The sequence below is a fragment of the Paroedura picta genome, chromosome 1 (assembly GCF_049243985.1).
Source record: "Paroedura picta isolate Pp20150507F chromosome 1, Ppicta_v3.0, whole genome shotgun sequence".
In the NCBI taxonomy this organism is placed as follows: Eukaryota; Metazoa; Chordata; class Lepidosauria; order Squamata; family Gekkonidae; genus Paroedura; species Paroedura picta.
The window spans coordinates 84,282,905-84,303,167 of NC_135369.1; the positions used below are offsets into that span (position 1 = coordinate 84,282,905).

A 20,263-nucleotide genomic window follows, 5' to 3' on the forward strand; every position below is an offset into this window, starting at 1 on the left:
AAAATATGTTGTTTAGCTTGAAAAGTCCAGAAAAAAGCAACCAAAATGGTCAGAGGGACAGGGCAAACAGCCCTCCGAGGATCAGTTAATATACTTAGAGCTGCTTAGTCTAGAAAAAAGGCAAGTTAAGGGAGGTATGATAAAGGCTTATAAAATTATGCATTAACTTGGAGTGCATGGACAGGACTCTCCCATAATACTAAATCCTGGAGGTGTCCACTAAAGCTGAAGGGTGGGAGATTCAAGACAGACATGTGATGCACCAAAAGAAATGCCTATGCAAATAAAGGCTTGAAGTATAATGAACAATTTCTGCAAATGTTGTCCAAAGTCTTTTCCTTCAATTTATTGCTTGAAATGTTCCAAAACATACAAAGAGTTTCATTTACAGCTTAGTCTACACTTATCCATGAGGCTTCTGTGACTACTAAACTGCATATTAAACTCTTTGTATGTTTTGGAAAGCTCTTCTTGGAGTATATGAAAAACTTTGTTTTTATATGAATTATCAGTTAAGAAAGGTCATATTGACAGAAATTATTTTTTGTGAATACTGAAAGCAATCAATTGAAAGAAAACACTTTGGACAATATTTTCAAAAATTGTTTATTATACTTCGAGCCATTATTTGCATAGGAATTTCTTTTGGTGTTTAAATATCTCTGTGGAAATCCTTTTTCTTATATGTTGCACACCATGAGGAATAGAAACTTTAAAATAAATAAATAAACTGAAATAATTTTTTGCACAGTATATAATTAATTTGTGGAATTCACTCCCACAAAATGGGGTCATGGCCACCAACTTGGAAGGCTTTAAAAAGGCAAGGGAACAAATTCATAGAGGATTGAGCTATAAATGGACATTAGTCATGATGGATATCTGCTCCCTCCATTACCAGAGGCAATATGCCTCCTTTAAGCATATGCAGGATGATCTTGTTATAGTATTTCCTCTTTGTGAGCTTCTTGGAGATAGCTGATTGGCTACAGTATGAACAGAATGTTCAGCTAGATAGGCCCTTGGACATGGCTCTTCTTATGATGATAGTGTAATATTTGTTTCTCAAGTTGTATATGTAATTTGTGTAAGCAAAGATGTTTTCTTAGAAACATGAGGGTACCCCCCCCCCCAAAAAAAGGACCAGCTTCTGACATTCTTTGAGGAAGTTTTGGCTCTTGGTCCATACCAGTTGGGCTTCTGTCCTGGCCACAGGATGGAGTCGATATTGGTCACTTTGTTGGGTGACCTCTGGTGCCAGCTGAATAGGGGTGGGTTGGCTATCCTTGTAATGTTAGATCTGTCACTGCATTTGATGTGGTCAGCCACAAGTTGTTGGACCACTGCCTTGCTGGAAAAGGGATACGGGGTACAGCCCTTAGTTGGCTATGCTCCTTTCTCCATAACTGGTCATAGAGGGAAGCTGTGGGGGATGAGTTTTCGTGCCCTGTAAGCTCCTTTCTGGAGTTCTGCAGGGGGCCGTGCTCTCCCCCACTCTTTTAAACATCTTCATGTTCCCTCTGGCTCAGCTGGTCTGAAGTTTTGGGCTGGGCTGTCATCAATATGCCGATGACACCCAGTTCTATCTCCTCATTGGTGACTGTCGGGATTCCCCCCCCAGAACCATTCACCAGATGTTTAGAAGCAGTGGCTGGATGGCTTGAGCAGAGTCGGCTGAAACTGAACCCCTCCAAGATGGAGGTCCTATGGAAGGGTGGGAAGGGGGCTGAACAGGAAGCGGGTTTACCTTCTGTGGCCAAGACGCAACTTACCATTGCACCCGAAGCCAGGAATTTGGGTGTGATCTTGGATGCCTCACTGACCATGGAGGCACAGGTCGACAGTAGCCCACCATGTGTTTTTCCATCTTTGCAAGGCACTGCAACTAGCGCACTGTCCCCCGAACATCTAGCCATGATGATCCATGCAATGACCACTACCAGATTGATTTCTGTAACTCGCTCTACATGGGCCTGCCCTTGTCTCCCACCTGGAAATTGCAGCTGGTACAAAATGCAACTGCTAGGGTTCTCACAAGAACACCTTGGAGGGCCCATATCCAGCCTGTGCTGAGGCAGCCGCATTGGCTGCCAGTTGTGGCCCATGTCAGGCTCAGGGTTTTGGTTTTGACCTTTAAGGCCCGTCATGGTCTGGGACCCATGTATCTGAGGGACTGCTTGTTGCCCTATGCCCCCCTAAGGGCTTTGCACTATTTGGGTTCCAACTTCCTGGTCATTCCCGGCTTTGGTTATCACCTTCAAGGCCATACGCGGTCTGGGTCCAGTATACCTGAGGGATCGCCTCTCCACCTACACCCCTCAAAGAGCCTTGCACTCTACCTCCTCCAACCTCCTAGTGGTCCCTGGCCCCAAGGAAGCCCGCTTGACCTAAACCAGGGCCAGAGCCTTTTCCATTCTGGCCCCCACCTGGTGGAACAAGCTCCCAGAGGAGATCAGGGCCCTGACAGAACTAAAGCAGTTCCATGGGGCCTGCAAAAGGGAGCTCCTCCACCAGGGATTTGGTTGAGGTCGACCTATCCATCGCTTCCAGTTGGCCCCCAGGCCCACCCCTCCTACCATGACTGTTAACAAATCCACCCAACCCCTGGGTCTCAGTACGAGTTGAGCTAAGGCTCTTGCAGTTTCACCTTCCTTTAATGTTATTGTTGTTATTGTTATTATGTTAATGTTGTTGTTGTTACCACCTTACTGTTACCACCTTACTGTTACCTGAATGATGTTACCTGTACTATTTTGTTGTTTCATGTAAACTGTCCTGAGCCTCCGGGGAGGGCGTTATATAAATACAATATAAATAAAAATAAATAAATAAAGATGGTTTGTTATTATTTCTGCCACACGGTTTTGTGTTTTTGTAATTTAATGGAGTTTTAACAGGGGTTTTAATTAGGGATTGTATTATTGTACTGAATTTTGTATGTAACCCGCCATGAGCCGGTGTGTCCAAGAGTGGCGGGCAACAAATTGAACAATTATTATTATTATATGTATATAGAATCTGTTCAAAACTATTCAAAGATTGACAGGACTTTAGAAAACAACATAGTTCTGCTTTGTCAATCAGTTAATCTTTTTTCAGAAAGAGTTCCTGTCATGTTGAAATGAGACTGGTCCCTTCACATCAGGTGGGCTCACCAAAAAACCTAATATTATTTCCCATTGTTTAAAACCACGTTCTTCAATTCTTCATAAACATTGAATAGGAAAAAAATAAACTATGGGTTGGATCCAGAATTTCTGTTCTGACACCAGACTTTTCCTCCAACTATAAAGAGCCTTGCACCATTAGAACGAATCTTTAAAGTCTTTGAGGTGATTTTCAGAGATTGAAACTCTGTTGCTGCAGGAAATAAAAGTAGTTATGCTAATGATTTTGTTGAAGTGATGTAGAGCTCTCCCAACTTACTGCATTTGCAACTGAAGAAAGGACAATGTTGTAGTGTTTTCCAGGTTAGAAGAAGTTAACTGATTTATCACCAAACCATATTGCAGGTCTAACAAGGCAGCATTGCAAGCCCAGTTATGCCTTGTTAACTGTGGAAAGAGCACTTCAACACTTTTTCCGACTGTGGTATGACTCCTAAGGTTGGAGGGTGAGACAGGTGCTATTACTTGCAATCTTTGGGATAATTGTTACTGGCTCCCTGTGCACAAGTTAGCGCAATCATTTTCTAGGGCTGCTTCAATGTATTAATAATCTTTTTTGCTGGATGAACGCATGTTGATAGTAGCTTTCCAGCACATATATAGGCACTTAAATAAGCATATGTCCTAGCATCTTATGTTACTCCTTGTATTCAACAAGCTCTTAGCAGCGTGAAACTTGTAACAGCTTTCTACCTCTCCAATCATAACCCACTGAGCTCTTTGAAGTTGTGATTGTTGGGAGGTCAGAGGACACAGCAGGGCACTGTAAGGGAAGGAAAAAATGACAAAAAGCATCCTTCCCATAGAAGGGCACTAAGGTCACTGAAAACCAACTCTGAGATATAAACCCTTCCAAACAATTTCCATGGAATTTTCTCCATGAAAGTGTTGTCTATATTGGAAACTTCTTGTTTTAAATGTCCCTTTTGTGTATAAATAGCACATGTACAAATGTGAATGTACTTAGATGAAAAAGTAAATTATTTGAAAGGTTTAAAAAAAACAACACAGGATTTCTGCATTCTGATACTTTGTTCTAATGCATTGAACAAAACCTCACATCAAAACATGTCAAAACCTCATCCTTCAACTCAGCCATCCACTTATGAAAAGGCATGCCTACAGGTTTGTTTTGACAGTTTCCTTGAGAGAACAAATTTAGATCAACTACAATCCTGTTTAATGTTGCTGTTGATCAGTCTCTAAACACCCATTGACAATTCAAGGGTTAGATTTTTGCTCTTACTCCTAAGTTAATTGTGGCCAACTGCAGCAGCCCAGCTGATATTAATGGATAGTAGACTGGAGCTTTAAATAAATAACTTTAAGAGGTCACTTATCCCAACATTTATCATTGTTGCAATATCACTTGTATAATTTTATAACACATAAGGTAACTGATTCCCAGGTAGTATAGAGTCAATTTTGGTTGCTAAAGAAAAAAACTATTGGGGAATGAACGCTGCCATTGAGCCACTGTATTTGCTACTTACTTGGTACTAGTTGCAGATGATTCTCCCTTCCTTCTACTCTTTTGTCCACTTGTACCACTGTAGCACAGCCATCTTTAAAAACTAGGTCATTCAGCAACCGTAGTGCAGTACTATGACAACTGAGCACATAGGCCCATTATGCACGGCCGCCGAAACGGCGATTTCGGGTCACATGGAAAACGCGGAGGGGGAAGAAGTGAAGCAAACCGCTTATGCATAGGACAGGACGCGACGCAACGGCAGCAAAGCCCACAGTAACCGATTATGCACGATTATGCACACGGCAATCCCGGCGCTGCTTCTGGTTGTGCCCCGGTCACCCGGAAGCTGCGTTTTCTTCCACGTTTCGCTAACGTGGCTTTTTCGGCAGCATGCACCAAATCTGCGGCTGGTTGCAGTCGGCACCGTGCGTTATCAGTAATTTTAGTTGCCGCCATTCCACCCCGAATGTGTGCTATTTCCCCTGTGCATAATGGGCCATAGTGTTCATCTTCTAGTCAAAGTGTCATTGGATTTTTTAAATCCAGATGATAGATATAGGGGTGTTGACTCCTTAGACCAGGATTCGCATCCTCACCAAGATATTTCATCAAGTTCCATCAGTTTTAACAAAGAATCCCGGTTTTACCAGCCCCACGAAGACCATTTGGCCAACAATTTGCCCATTGCTTCCTTTGCTTGATTCTACAACAAGAAAGATGGAACAGTTATAAGGTTGGGCACTTTGGCACCTGAAGCAGCCTGTCTCTCCCAGCGCAGCGAGTGCCACACCGCAGGGGGAGGTGGGGGCGTCAGCGTGCTGGCAGGCGCGGAGCTCTGCGCCTGCATAAGTGTGCCCACTAGTGTGCAGACACCCACGCTTCCCCTCCCCCCCTGCAGCACGCCCAGGAGACACCAGCTGCTTCGGGCGCCAAAGTACCCAACCCTAAATACAACAAAGGGAAAAGAACCTGTCCCCTGGCTTATGACAATGGATATGTCAATGAATAAAGTTTTTCCAAAATACAAGACTAATTTTTAAATTGTATAGAATAGAGTTCCCTTCCCAGGGGCCTCCAGCTTGCAGCCTTTCCAGACCCTGGGGGAAAGGAGAGGCCGTCTGCAGAGTTCTTCCACACACACACCCCAGTCTAGCGCCCGTTGTATTCCTGAAATGGGGCAGCGAGGTGTGGGCCTGGGTTTGTTTTTATTTTTAAGAACATGGTATTGTGTTTCCATGTAATACCATGTTCTTTAAAAAAATGCTCATGGTGGTTCCACTGCGCAGCGCAACACACCCTCCTGGGGCCTTTTGTGCCCCTTCCAGGACACCGTAGTCAGGAGAGGGCTGGGGGGAGGATCCATGCCAGGATGGCCTGACTCTTCCCCTGATGCATGGGCCTGCCCCAACATAGGCCCTGTTGCCATCCAGGGCAAGAAAGGGAATGCGGGTATCTCAGAGTTCTCTACCTGCTGTCTTCAGCTGCTCTTCCTTTACAACATATTAAAAACTTGAGGTTGCTTTGCTTCCAGTGTTAGTAGTAACTGGACCTTCTCCCTTGACCCAGATGTGGAACTCCTAGGCCTTGCTGGCTTCTGTTTCCTCCTGTGCTTCAGCTGTTTATCTCTTCCCAGCCATAGCTTTTTTCTGGGTCTCTGAATTTATTATCAGGAAAGTTTTTTATCTTGAGGAAGGCTTATGGAGGCCAGTGCATGCAGCGTGTGTGTGTATGTATACATATATGTATACGTATATGTATAGTTTGTTGTTTGATTGTTTAATATTATAATACTACAAAGCTTGTGAAATCTTGGTTCTGGAAATAATGTTTGGGTTATTTTAAAATGAATATTGGGTGATGTTTTATTTTTCTAGGTGTAATATTATCACATAAAAAGCCATTTTCCCTGTTGCTCCCTGCCCCTGTGCATATGTAAAATATCTAGGAATGTATTTTAAAGCCATTATGTTCTTTTTCCTTTAGGCCATTGATGAGCCTCCTTACTTGACAGTGGGCACTGATGTGAGTGCTAAATATCGAGGGGCCTTCTGTGAGGCCAAAATTAAAACTGCAAAAAGATTGGTCAAAGTCAAGGTATGTGTGCACATTTCTTTTTAGGGGTACATATAGATCACCGTAATATGTCAATCTTCCAGTCATGTGTTATTTTCTCCGGTGTCATATGTTCAGACTATTATAAGTACTACCCCTGCAATGTTGTAAGTGAACGGCCCTGAGCTGTATGGGAGGGCGGTCTAGAAATCTGATATCCCTATTAAGTTCAGGATTACAAGACCATTTACCTCCTTATGCCCCCCACACTTCACTCTGCAGGTATGAATTTACTGATGGTCCCAGGCCCCTGGGAAGCGTGCTTGGCCTCGACAGAGTCAGAGCCTTTTCGGGCCTGCCCCCTACCTAGTGGAATGAGCTCCCAGAAGAGCTGCAGGCCCTGTCAGAAATCTCTGGGTTCTACAGGGCCTGCAAGATGGAGCTCTTTCACCAGGAGTTTGGTAGCGGCCGAGCGCAATAAATATTGGGGAAATTGGACCCCCCCCCTCAGTCACCATGCTTAAGTACTAGACTGGCAGGAACTACTCCGAAGTGTTTCCATCCTCAGCTGTTCTAACATCTGATTCATTAGCATTAATGGTTTGGGTGAATTATTTGTTACCACCAACTTGGGATTTGGACAATATTAGGAAGTTTTATTGGGTTGTTAGAATCATAGAATCATAGACTCATACAGTTGGAAGGAGCCATACAGGCCATCTAGTCCAACCCCCTGCTCAACGCAGGATCAGCCCAAAGCATCCTAAAGCATCCAAGAAAAGTGTGTATCCAACCTTTGCTTGAAGACTGCCAGTGAGGGGGAGCTCACCACCTCCTTAGGCAGCATATTCCACCGCTGAACTACTCTGATTGTGAAAAAAATTTTCCTGTTCTTTTTATGAATTGTGGTTTTACTCTTTTATTATATGTATATGTTGTAAACTGCCACGAGCCAGAATTTCTGAGAATGGCAATATATAAATCAAATTAAAAATAAAATACGGAGGCGAGAAATAAATTTAAATATAATAATAATAATAATAATAATAATATAAAAATAAATAAATAAATAAAATGCTCCATGAAAAGAGATTTAAGGAAAATCTTTTGTGACAGAAACCTCTCAATATATCCTTCTGTAATGCCTTAGTTGGGCCACAGACTTTCAGACCAAGAATGCTTTGTGTAATACATATTCTGGCACATATTCTTTTTGTTTGAATTGGGTTTGCCTAACAAATTTTCAGACAGCTGTTTCTATTGCCCCTAATCCATTCCCAAGTATTGTTGAGCAGTAGATTTACTTAAAATCCATCTTAGCTGTATTCGGTAGCTCTTACTCCCAAGACGAGATCAGGTTTGTTCAGGGTGGTATGGCTGTTGGCAGGGCTTACTTCTATGAAAGTATTCTTAGAATTGCAGTGCTATATTAAATATTCAAAGTCAAGTTTTGATTGTCCCTCTCCAGGTAGTCAAACTCAAGGAAATTCACCTTTGCACAAAGGAATGTCATCATACTAAAAACTCTCTATATGTAACTGTAAGGTACAGTTAAAATTAACGTATCAGATTATTAATTAGCACATAATAGCAGTAATAGTTGATCCATGGAGTTTTCACATCTGTTTTGGGAGCACTGAAGGTTTTATCTATTAGATTCAAACATCTTAAAGATATAAGTAGGCAAAGGGAATTCTAGAACATCCTTGGTCCTTTGAATTCAGTGATTAATTCAGATTTACACATATTCCCATTGCTTTTAAGAAAGACAAATTTGGGATGTTAATTGACTTTGAAAATAGGTGATATTTCTGTTTTAGGTTATGATAGTACACCGTGTGTGCCTTAGAATAATTTTCTGGTCCAAAAAGATTGACTTGGCAGAGAAATGCATTGACATTTACTGATATAATTGGTTATTGCTGTAGACTGCAAGATTAAAAGTGTACTTAATATTTACACTGTACTTTCCTTCAATTCTAGGTAACTTTTAGGCATGATTCATCAACTGTGGAAGTTCAGGATGATCATATAAAAGGCCCTTTAAAGGTAATATTGTCCTTTTTCTTTTTTATTGCTTTTGTTTCAAAATTTCTTCTGCTTTTCAGATTTTACCATTGATTTATGATTGGTGTGTTTCTGCAGTTGTTGCAGTCAGGTGTTTGTCTTCTGTATTTTTTAAATGTTTGCCTCTAAATTGCCTTGAGTTAGTAGTAAGGTTGCCAGATCCTTCCTTGCAAGTCCTACTTAGAATTGCCAATTCCATGGTGGGAAAACCCTGGAGGTGAGGCCTGTGGAGGGCAGAGGTTGGGGAGTTGAGGTTCCTACTGGTAACCAGCAGGGGATTGGGGGAGGACTTACTGGAAACAAGGTGGTGGGTCTGCTGACGTGCAGTGATATGGGGACCTGGAAATGACACCGTCACTTCTGGGATGTTGGGGTTGGAGTTCATTCTGGTATTTTGGGCAAAACTTCTATAGTAGAAACCAAATTTACCGTAGAGTTTTTGACCAAATATCAGAGTGTCACTCTGACATCAATGGTGTTGCTTCTAAGTTATGTGGGCAGTGATCTAGGTACATTACTGATTACTGCACCTCAGCAGAGCTTCCCTCTTTTTCAAGGTAAGTTGATCAGTGGCTGGGCAGTGGGGCTTGTCAGTGGGGGATCCCTACCTGTACCAGAGGGTCTGAGTTAGTAGAAAGCAGGATAGAAATCCTCCAGATGTATTTCCTGACTATACATATATAGTTTGTGAAAATGAAAGAACAGACCTACTTACGGTTGCCAATTCCAGGGTAGGAAAATCCAGGAGATTTTTTTTTGGGGGGGGGAGTCTGGGGAGGAGCGAGTTTGGGTTGTTGAATGTCCTCAGTAGGGTACAGTGCCAAAACATCCACTCTCCAAAGCTTCAATTTCTCCAGGGGAACTGATCTCTGGAGCTGAGACGATTCTGGGAGATCTCCAGACCATACCTGAAGGGTAGCAACCCTCCTACTATCCAGCATAAAAGTTATTTAAAAATTTTTAAAAAACTGATAGAAAATAATTTGCACAGTACTTAAGTTGTATTGAGCTTTAAGAATAGGTACTTGTTTCTGGCATGTTACGTGTGATAACTAAAACATATTCTGGAAAAGTGTGAACTTGGCCCTAAAAGGCCACATTGATATGTTCCACTTGATCATAGGAATTTTCTGATTTCCATTTCCCTCATGGAATGGTATACAGTGCTGTGATGTACTCTTAGTATACCAGACATTGTTTTGAACTCTATAGTGCTTGTTGGGAAGCACCAAAAACCTGAAGGCTTTGATCTAAAGGATAGCTAGGATTCACAGAAGACACTTATGCTGGCCTATTTGAATATTTGCTTTTTATTTCTCCATTGACTAGGTGGATTCCACCCTCTTTGATACTAAGCTTTTCAAACTGAAGGGGATTTCAAAAGAAGTTTATGATATTCTTTTTAAATGTCCCTTCAGTTTGAAAAGCTTTGTAGTATTGAAAGTGCTACTGTGAAAGGACAAACAGACCTTTTGGGTTTCTTTGGAACTAGTTTTGTTGATCTTTGTATCTTCATTCAAAAACAATGCATTTATCTGTTTCCCAAGTAGTTTTTGATTTTAAATAGTAGACAGTGAGGGCCTGGTTTGGAGGATTACAGAAAATATCAGAAAAACAGTGGTAGGGAGAGACTTAAAATGCTCGTCCCCTCATGACATGAATCTGATCTGAATTGGCATCCCACATACCTGCTATTTAAGAAGAAAGTAAGGGTGGGAGTTCATATCTGTTTTAGCTTTGAGTCCCATTAATATTTGTTGGACTTTCTCAAATCATCATATATAATAGACTGCAAACAGATTCTGGTTCTTTCCCCCTGCCCAGAGCAGTGCTTTGGAATAATTCTTATTAAATAATAAGAAAAATGTTAGAATGAACATTCTTTTGAATTTTAGAGTAATTCTTTTAATATACCTAGATTTCTGGCAGTCTCACTTCACAGATACTTCTGTTTTTCATTTGTTTAACACAACATAAGTTTTTGAGATGCGTGCTTCTGTAATTATTGCAAAGGGGTAGCCATGCTAATCACTATAGCAAAAAAAAAACTGCTCAAAAGTTGAGTGGCACCTTAAAGACTAACTAAACTAATTAAAACATTAGGTGTGAATCCACTCATAAACTGGCAACCTAGGAGCTCCATTGTCTGAAATATTACTGTGAAAGTGCCTGGCTATATGGATTCCATCAATTCTTTTGCCATCAGTACCTCTGGTTATTTATTAGATGCAACTGACTTCTTGAGGAAATTACGGTCCATTGACAGCCTCCGAGAAAATACTATCTTAGCAACCGTGAATGTTGTGTTTTTATATAGTAGCATCTCCCACAAAGATGGATTACAAGCCATCAGAAACATTATCCCAGATGATACCATGATTAAACCTGCGTATTAAACTTTGTTTGTCCTCACCTACTACTACTTTGAATTTGATATATCTTCAGATTAACAACACAGCTATGGACACATGGTACCACAATATACAAACATTTACAGCAATACGTTGTTGGCTTCTGTCCATTAAATCCTGATTTGTACCTAAGATTTGTTGATGATATTTTTATAATCTGGACACATGTTAAGAGAGCTCTCAAGAGACTGTATCAGATCAACTGAACTATGGACCAATCCACATAACAAGTACATTTCCTGGCTAACATTGTGACTCTATGCAGTGGACATATAAGCACCTCCTTATCACAACCCATCAACTGTCAAGCGTGATATATGCTTCTTGCTACCAACTGGAGCAATTCATATTCTACAGTTAAGTACTGCATTACAATTGCATTTATTCTAACCCATCAGGCAGGGATGTATAGGATTTACAAAAGGTGTCTTTTAGATCAGGAAGCAGGGCCACCAGCGCAAACGCGCATGCATGGCAGGTCCGCGCATGCATGTTTCCGCCATGCGTGGCCGCAAACATGCATGCGCGGCAGTTTCTGTAGAAGGGTGTTTAGTTGACTTTGTGGGTTAGACTTCTCCTTTCTTACAGGCAGTTTCCTTAACTAAAAATGGCTTCTCACCAACAACCATGGACCACCCAAAAGAGACAAAAACCTAAGAATTAATCAATATAACAGATTTTGATGACAACTTTGTCCCCATATAGACTTGTTTAATATTAGCTTCAAATGGGTAGCTGTGTTGGTCTGAAGTAGCACAACAAAATCAGAATCCAGTAGCATTTTGTTGGTCTTAAAGGTGATACTGGACTCTGATTTTGTTGCTTAATATTGTTATGGGAGGTAATAACACCAGCTACACCAGCCTTGACCTTTCAATTTGCACACCATCCAATTTAATATATGTCATAATGTGTCAACAATGTCCTTCTGCTGTATTCATTGGACAAAACAATTGGTCTCTGCATGGCATTCACTCTCTGCCTTAACTCCCACCCTTTGGAATCCCACTCCTTAAGTAAGATTCCCAGTTTGGTCTCCATATATCTGAAGAAGCGAGCATAATGGATGAAAACTCATAAAAAGCTGTTTTTTCATATCTTGCCTTTAATTATGCGAAGGAGTCTCAGATTGGCTTGCAGTCGCCTACCCTTCCTCTCCCCACAACAGACACCCTGTGAGGTAGGTGGGGCTGAGAGAGCGTTGAGAGGGACTGAGACTGACCCAAGGTCACCCAGCTAGCTGCATGCGGGGAATCAAACCCAATTTTCCAGATTAGAGTCCACTGCTCTTAACCACTATGCTACGCTGTTCTTACTGTAGCAGAAAAGACAGTCCTGCAGATATGAGGGTCTATGAAGGGCTTTGAACTGAACTTGATAACTGTTGGACAGTAGTGGGTGCAATATGCCTAGCTCCCAATAGCAACCAAGTTGTGACATTTTGGACCAACAGGAGTTTCCAAGAAGACTCTTAAGGGGAAATTCATATAGAATGTGTTACATTAACTCTAGTCACAATATTACTGTGGCATGGATCCAGTTGGTCAGATCAGTCAAAACAAGGGAATGTCCTATCTTCTGGGCTAATTGAAGTCGGAAGTACGTATGATTTGCAACATCAATAAGTTGCTTCTCCAGCAGTAATTCTGGATCCAGTATAGTCCCTAGATCAGCTTTTCTCAATCTTTTTACCTTTGAGAAACATCTGGAACATTCTTCATGTTTTGAAAAGAAACCCAGTAGTGATGATGGCAGGCCACACCTTCCTGCCATGCCTCCAGACACTCCCACCAGATGTGACATCACCAGACCACTCCCACAATGCAAGAAGTGACAGCATGGACACATTTTCAGATGATTTGTGAACAGAATCATACCTGTACTCTGGGCTGGCTACCAGTTTGCTCTTCACCAAAGGGAGCCTGCAGTGGGAGCCTGCAAAAATAGGGCCTATGCTGCTCTGTCGCCTCTACCACTCCCAACACCAGAAACATGGATGGAGCCAGGTCTATGCCATTTCATCGCCCCTACCCCAGTGCCAGAGACTGGGCCAGCCTATGTCACTCAGTTGCCTCCACCCCAACACCAGAAACAGGGCTATACCATTCCACCCCCCCCTGCAGATGTTAAAATGAGAGCACTTCACTGCCACACGTGAGAAGCCTTAACCAGCAAGGATTTGTATGCACAGGGCCACTCCCCTTCCCACCAACTCCTGGTTTACCATTGGCCATTTTGGGAAGAGGGTAGGTCTATATGACCATATATAAATTAAATGAATATAATATGGTAATATCACCAGATATTTTTAAAATATATTTTAAAATATTAAACATTAATTAAATCCCACTCAGTCAGTAAAACCCTTCCAGGCCTTCACTAAATCCTGAGGTTACTCAGCAAAGGTCAGCTGAAACCCTTTGAAGGTAGGGCCTCAGGGTTCCCAGTCTGATTAACTATATTCCTAGTAAGCAGAACAGCCACTACACTGTTCTTGCAACTGAATAGTTGCTTCACTCCCTTGGTTGCTGGCAGGGTTTACTGCAGCCAGATCCCAGCCCAGAAAGGGGGGAAAGTTGTTTAATTCATCCATTTTCATATGCTTATGTTTGCAGTGACCTGTGTACTGATCCTCCATTATTTTCAAAGGGGTTTCAGAGTCTATCGCAATTATACATGTCTCACACATGCAGCCTTCTGATCTCTTTTTCACTTTTTCTTTGTTGTGTAATAGTTAATGTTTTTAAGTATTTATGCTTGTTTGATGTACATTGTTTGAAATGTATGTTTGTTGACAAATTTCCCCAGCTAAGTTTCCTAGTTTTTAAGCATGAGGATTATTTCTGTGACTATTGTAATAACATAGTCTGTATCTCTGTATGTGTCACATACTAGTGAACAGAACTGAATAAATTCTGGGGAGTCGGGTGTGTGCACACAGTGTTGTCACTGTGTGTTGTTAGCTTGAGTGCAGTTCAAGATGAGACACCATTGGTTTTGTTACTGTTCTGTTACTGGTTTACAGCTATAAAGACATATGACAACAGGATTTAATATAAGCATCAGTATGCATGTTTTGTAGATATTGCTAGAAGTTATTGATAGGCCATTGCCTAAGTAAAAACAATAACATGTTTATATATGTGTAGAATAAAGCAAGCTGAAGATAGTAATAATGCTCAGAACTCAGTGAACTAAACCTCTTCCAAAACACAGTTTTGTCCGAAATAACAAACTTTTCCTAAAAGCCTGTTTGATCTCAGGCAGGGACCATCTAGTCTAGCAACTGGCAACTACTTTTCCAACTGATGGATTTTTATGTGTGCCATCACCATTCTTGTAACACTTTTGCCAGTGATGCAAAACATCTGTGTGCCTTGCATACAATGCTAAACCAAAAAAGGAACAAAACCCAACCTTAACAGGTAGGAACTCAAAAGTTGAGCTGAACAATAAAAATAATGTAAAACTTGTTAATTATTTATTATAGTGCACAGTTAAAATATTATAGTGCACTATAATAAATAATTAACATCTTAAAAACTATACCGAACAAACAACACATAGGACCAAACGCGTTTTGACCCTTCCGGGTCTTCCTCAGTGGTCAAAATTATAATAATACACTATATAGCACTCTCTATAATGTGTAGTTGAATGGTTGAGTGGGGAGTGTAACTTATGGCTCCAACCAATATGTATAAATTATATCCTTTTTGGAGACCACTTCCTATGTTATGTCCCTAAAGTCACCACTCTTCGCTATCATTAAGTTCTGTACTCAGAGTGTATTCTCATGTGCGTCAGAAAAAGCTTTAATTTTGACCACTGAGGAAGACCTGGGTCGAAACGCGTTTGGTCCTATGGGTTGTTAGTTCGGTATAGTTTTTAAGATGTTTTTATTCTGTTTTTAACTGTGCACTATAATAAATAATTAACAAGTTTTACATTATTTTTATTGTTCAGCTCAACTTTTGAGTTCCTGCCTTGCATACAATGTCATATGATAAATTTCACTGTGAATTACACAAAGCAGAATAATGGCATAAATTGCCTCTATACTAAGCAAATACGATTACTTGCCTTTATAATGGGGTATATCTTACTAGCAGTTTGTACTAAAGAATAAAGTTTATCAATGGACTATCTAATGACTGAAAATGTACACTGCAAAAATATGTTAAACATATAGAAGACTATGAATAGTAACTATATTCTCACTGCCATTAATATTTAAAGCTAGTGTTGTTTGTATTGAAAAGAACAAAGCTTTTCTGTTGTTCTCCTCAAAATCAATATTAAGCAGTCCCTTTTTGTGAAAAATACAAAGAACACGTGGAAAAAATGACAAGGGAACGTGATGATTTAATGGAAAGAGATCTGTGATTCTTAAACTTTCTCCTCTTTAATATTCTTTGAGATAACAGAAGAGCTTAAATGGCAGTGCACTAGTTCAGATATTTGTGACTGAAAAGTAAAAAGTTCATCTGGCTTTTGTTTGAGATTCCTGTTCTGTAGAACAACTCTGGTCATTAGCTCTTGTTCACCACCTGCTGGCAGCTAGGAGTGATACGACCAAAATGTCCTTAAAGTTTTTAGGTCATCTGGGGTAAACATTGGAATCCTGATTTCTTGAAATCATGTGGCTATGCTGACTCGTATAAAAGCATTATTTCTAATGAGAATTCAATATTGTAATTATGCAAAATTGTGAATTACTAACTTTGAGCATAAAGTGAGTGTGTTAAGATATCAAACTAATAATATTTTATATATGACATGTCTAGTAAATTACATATTGTACATTTTCAGTGAATATATAAGCAGGTATGCTACACATAAGTGTATGGTCATTCATTTGTTTAGTGAAAAAAATTACATGGGAAGATGGAAGTCCAGGTGTACAATATATATTATTTGCTCACTCATTGACTAGTGGACTAAAGTTAAAAATGCCAGAACCTTTAATTTTAGCATACTTTACATTTATTTTATTTATATATATTTCAATTTTTATACCGCCACTCCCAAAATGGCTTGTGGCAATTCACAAGAAAGTTTCCCCACAATAAAACTCATAACAATCATTAAAATCCCCCAGTTATAATCATTAAAAAAAACAGTTAGAACCACCCCCTGGTGGCAACATCTCCCTTCCACCACCACCCAGCTCAGCAGACCTCCTAGAACAAGTAACTCAGGGGAAATATCTCAGGGGGAGCCAAGATCTCACATATCTATGAGGGGCCCAGATCTTCCTTGTCCTGGCCTCAACCAAAAATCTGGCAGAAGGGCTCTGTTTTACAGGCCCTGAGGAACAGCGAAAGTTCCGACAGGGCCTGCAGCTCTCCCGGGAGATCATTCCACCAGGTAAGGACCAGGACCCTGGCCATGGTCAAGGCCAGGCAAACCTTTTTCTGGCCAGGAACCTCCAACAGATTCATACCTGCAGAGCGCAAGGCCCAGTGGGAGGCATAAGGAGATAGGCAGTCCCACAGATATGAGGGTCCCAGACGGCGGATGGTCTTAAAAGTTACTACCAGAATCTTGAACTTGATCGGGCCACAACTGGTAACCAATGAAGCTGCAGCTGCCTCAGCATTGACTGGATATGGGCCCTCCAAGGTGTTCCTTTGAGGACCCTAGCAGCTGCATTTTGCACCTGCTGCAATTTCTGGGTCAAGGACAAGGGTAGGCCTTCATAGAACGAGTTACAGAAATCTAATCTGGAGGTGACCATTGCATGGATGACTATGGGTAAGCAGTCCGAGGAAAGATGGTAGCTTCACCTGGTGCAAGTGGAAAAAGGCCATGCACGCTACTCCCACGACTTGGGCCTCCATAGAAATGGAGGCATCCAAGATCGCCCCCAAATTCTTGGCAGAGGGTGTGATGTTAAGATGCACTGCAGCCAAGGTAGGTAGGCACACTTCTTGATCTGCCGCTTTCTTGCACAGTCACCGGACCTCCGTCTTGGAGGGGTTGGGTTTCAGGCGACTATGCTCTAACCATCCAGCTACAGCTTCCAAACATCTGGCATATGTATCTGGGAGGCCTCTGGGCAGCCGTCCCATTAGGAGATAGAGCTGGGTGTCATCCGCGTATTGATGACAACTCCAGACCAGCTAAAAAGACAACAGTTAAAAACCCAACAGTGAGTTTGAAGATTATGGATTTGTATATTGAACATTGAACAGTAAAATATAAGATGAAAAGAAAAAAACACATTATTTTCAGACTATATATGCTAACTATGGGGATAATATGCTAACTATGGGGTATTTGTGTGTGTGTTTGTTTGTTTAATATACCACCCTCCTCGGAGGATCAGGGCGGTTTACATAAAACTTACAAACAATACAAGAAACAATCCATAACATATAAATAACTGTAACATTAATACTAATAACTGATAATTGTAACAGTGCAAACAGTTCAAACAGGTCCAGGAGCAGAGCACACTATGAGTTCTGGGAGGGAGGGAGCAGGGCCCCTTCAGATGTTGTTGGTTATGCCTGGTCTCAATCATCTAGTCCATACAGGACTAGATGGCCTGTATGGCCCCTTCCAACTCTATGATTCTATAAATGCCTGGTGGAAGAGCTCCATTTTGCAGGGGAGCTCATTCCACCAGGTGGGGGCCAGAACAGAGAGTGCTCTGGCCCTGGTTGAGGCCGGATGGACTTCTTTAGGGCCAGGGACCATTAGTCAGTTGGTGGTGGTGGAGGAGCGTAGAGCTCTTTGAGGGGCATAGGCAGGGAGGTGGTTCCTCAGGTACACTGGGCCCTGACTACGTATGGCCTTGAAGGCAATTACCAGAACCTTTAGCCTGATCCAGAATTCAACTGGTATGTGGTTTGTAACTTCGAAGTGATGTATAAGAATAGGATATGTTTTGTTAGATGTAAGCTTTATGAATATTTCTTTTCTAAGTTGTAGTTATAATATATATGTAGTATTTTCTCTTCCTTTCTATGTATCCTTTTACAATAAAATGGTTCTAAAAAAAGAAAGTGATACCATGTGCATCTATTGAGACTGTATATGCAAATAATGTTCCTTGAGGAAAGTACAAGAAGACACAGGAAGCTGCAGTAAGGAGAGGAGAATGGATTAAATTATCTCCACTGCTTTCCTTCTCATGGTAGTAGTGCAGCGGAGTAGCTTTCCAGTAGTATGAAGGGTGCAATTTTTCCAGATTCTCTTCCCTTCCATCTCACTGCAACCTCCTATACCTGTGTCAGCCCTTAGAGAGCTGCTAGGGAAAGAAAAAGGTGAGGAAGGACCTGTCATCATAAGCACCTTTCACTCATCCACTCATTGTTTTCAGGATTCAACACTGTACATTTTAAAGTCAACATTTTTCAGTGAAGTTAAAGCCAGTTGCCCAAATTTTTCTTCCAAATTGTTTTGATGTTTTTCCCCCAGATCTCCCTCCTCCCAAAATATTATAGTCAGTAAGATTGTTTTCTGAGAAAGAAATTAAGCAGTACACTTATCCAGGTGTCAAATGTACACTGTTTTAAATCTAATGTTTGCTTGAAAATTTTCTTTATGGCTTTTATGTTTTAGGTGGGAACTGTGGTGGAAGTAAAAAATCCAGATGGGATTTACCAGGAGGCTGTCATCAACAAATTAACTGATGCTAGTTGGTATACTGTAGGTAAGGAAAACTGACCACTTTATTCACCAGTTTAAAATTAGAGACCCCCCAAAATTGTACTTCACTGTTTTAGGCATCTTACATTTTCCACATGGCACAAAAATCTGTTTTTAGTGCCCTATGTGTTTTGGGTGCATCTTGCTACTCAATATATTTAGTTAATGTATATCCCACCCTTTTGCCATTGTGAACTCAATACAACTTGCATTGTCCTCCTTCATTTCATCACCACAACCCTGTGTGGTAGGTTAGGCTGAGTGTGTGTAACTGGCCCAAGCAAGCTTCCATGGCAGAGTAGGGATTCTGTCTTGGGTCTCCCAGATCCTAGCCTGATAATCTAACCACTACATCACATTGAGGCTGTCTTCTTCTTAACTCTTGAAAGGGGGGTACAGAAATCTCATTGTCTAGATTGTCTTCACCTGTAAGATTCATGCCACACCTCACTCAGATCACAATAGACTTTGGCAGGGTATTCAGTTCCTTGGCAGCCAGACTCACCGAACCTTCTGCCCCAAATCCAAGGCAAGAGATTCCTCAGCCCGGACTGGTACAACCTCAAGGTCCCGATAGTGAGTCCAGCCCTCAAGGTTACAAAAAGTCAATGCATCATGAGGCAGCCTCCTTTAGTTATCCTCTCCTTCAACATCCCCCCCCAAACTCAAATTTAAGCATGAATGCTTCCAATGATCTTTCTCCCAGCGCCTTCCTTGAAAACAAAAAGTAGAATAGGTAGTTGTAACTATCTTGCTTAACTTGTATATTTTTTGTAATGGATGGTCCATCAAGGGTTCAGGAGGGCAAAATGGGCCACCAACCTTGGGGACTGAAACGATGCTGTGTTTAACTAACTTTCATTTTCACGGGAGACACTGGGAGAAAGAACATCGGAAGTGTTTAAGCTTAAACTTGGGTTTGGGGAGAATGTTGGGGGGAGGATAAATATGGGGGGTTGTCCCATTGTGCATTAGTCTTAACAAGACTTTACAGTTATTAGCATGTCCTTGTCATTATAGCATATATTTTAGATATAATCCTGAAAACAGTTTCACATGGTTCTGATGGGTTGTAATGACTGTGGGTTAAAGTATATTTAGTTCTGTGCAGAGCTGAAACTTAAATCTAATGTTTGCTTGAAAATTTGTATAATTCAATTTGTATAATTGAAACTAAACTTATTAACTTGTGTTTCCTTTCACCTTTGGTAAAACAGTATTTGATGACGGAGATGAGAAGACTCTTAGACGCTCTTCGCTTTGTCTGAAAGGAGAGAGACACTTTGCTGAAAGTGAAGTGAGGGTCATTAATTAAAGTATCTTTTGCAAATGCATACCTTTTCTGAATTCTCTTTAGTCATATTAAGGCAACTTGGCATGCCCCCATTTTATCTAATTATTATAGGAAGGAATTTACAGATTAAAAGTTAAAT

At 41.0% G+C, this 20,263-nt stretch overlaps 1 protein-coding gene across 5 annotated transcripts in view; it reads left to right on the forward strand.

Moving 5' to 3' along the window:
* The window catches only part of ARID4B (AT-rich interaction domain 4B), a 120,134-nt gene that overhangs the window by 40,176 nt on the left and 59,695 nt on the right, over window positions 1–20,263 (forward strand). For all 5 annotated transcript variants that reach the window (XM_077345655.1, XM_077345664.1, XM_077345626.1 and 2 more), the window contains exons 3-6: window positions 6,625–6,735; window positions 8,677–8,742; window positions 18,744–18,834; window positions 20,048–20,127. In XM_077345655.1, the coding sequence (XP_077201770.1) occupies window positions 6,625–6,735; window positions 8,677–8,742; window positions 18,744–18,834; window positions 20,048–20,127 (348 nt within the window). The remainder of the gene's footprint in view (window positions 1–6,624; window positions 6,736–8,676; window positions 8,743–18,743; window positions 18,835–20,047; window positions 20,128–20,263) is intronic.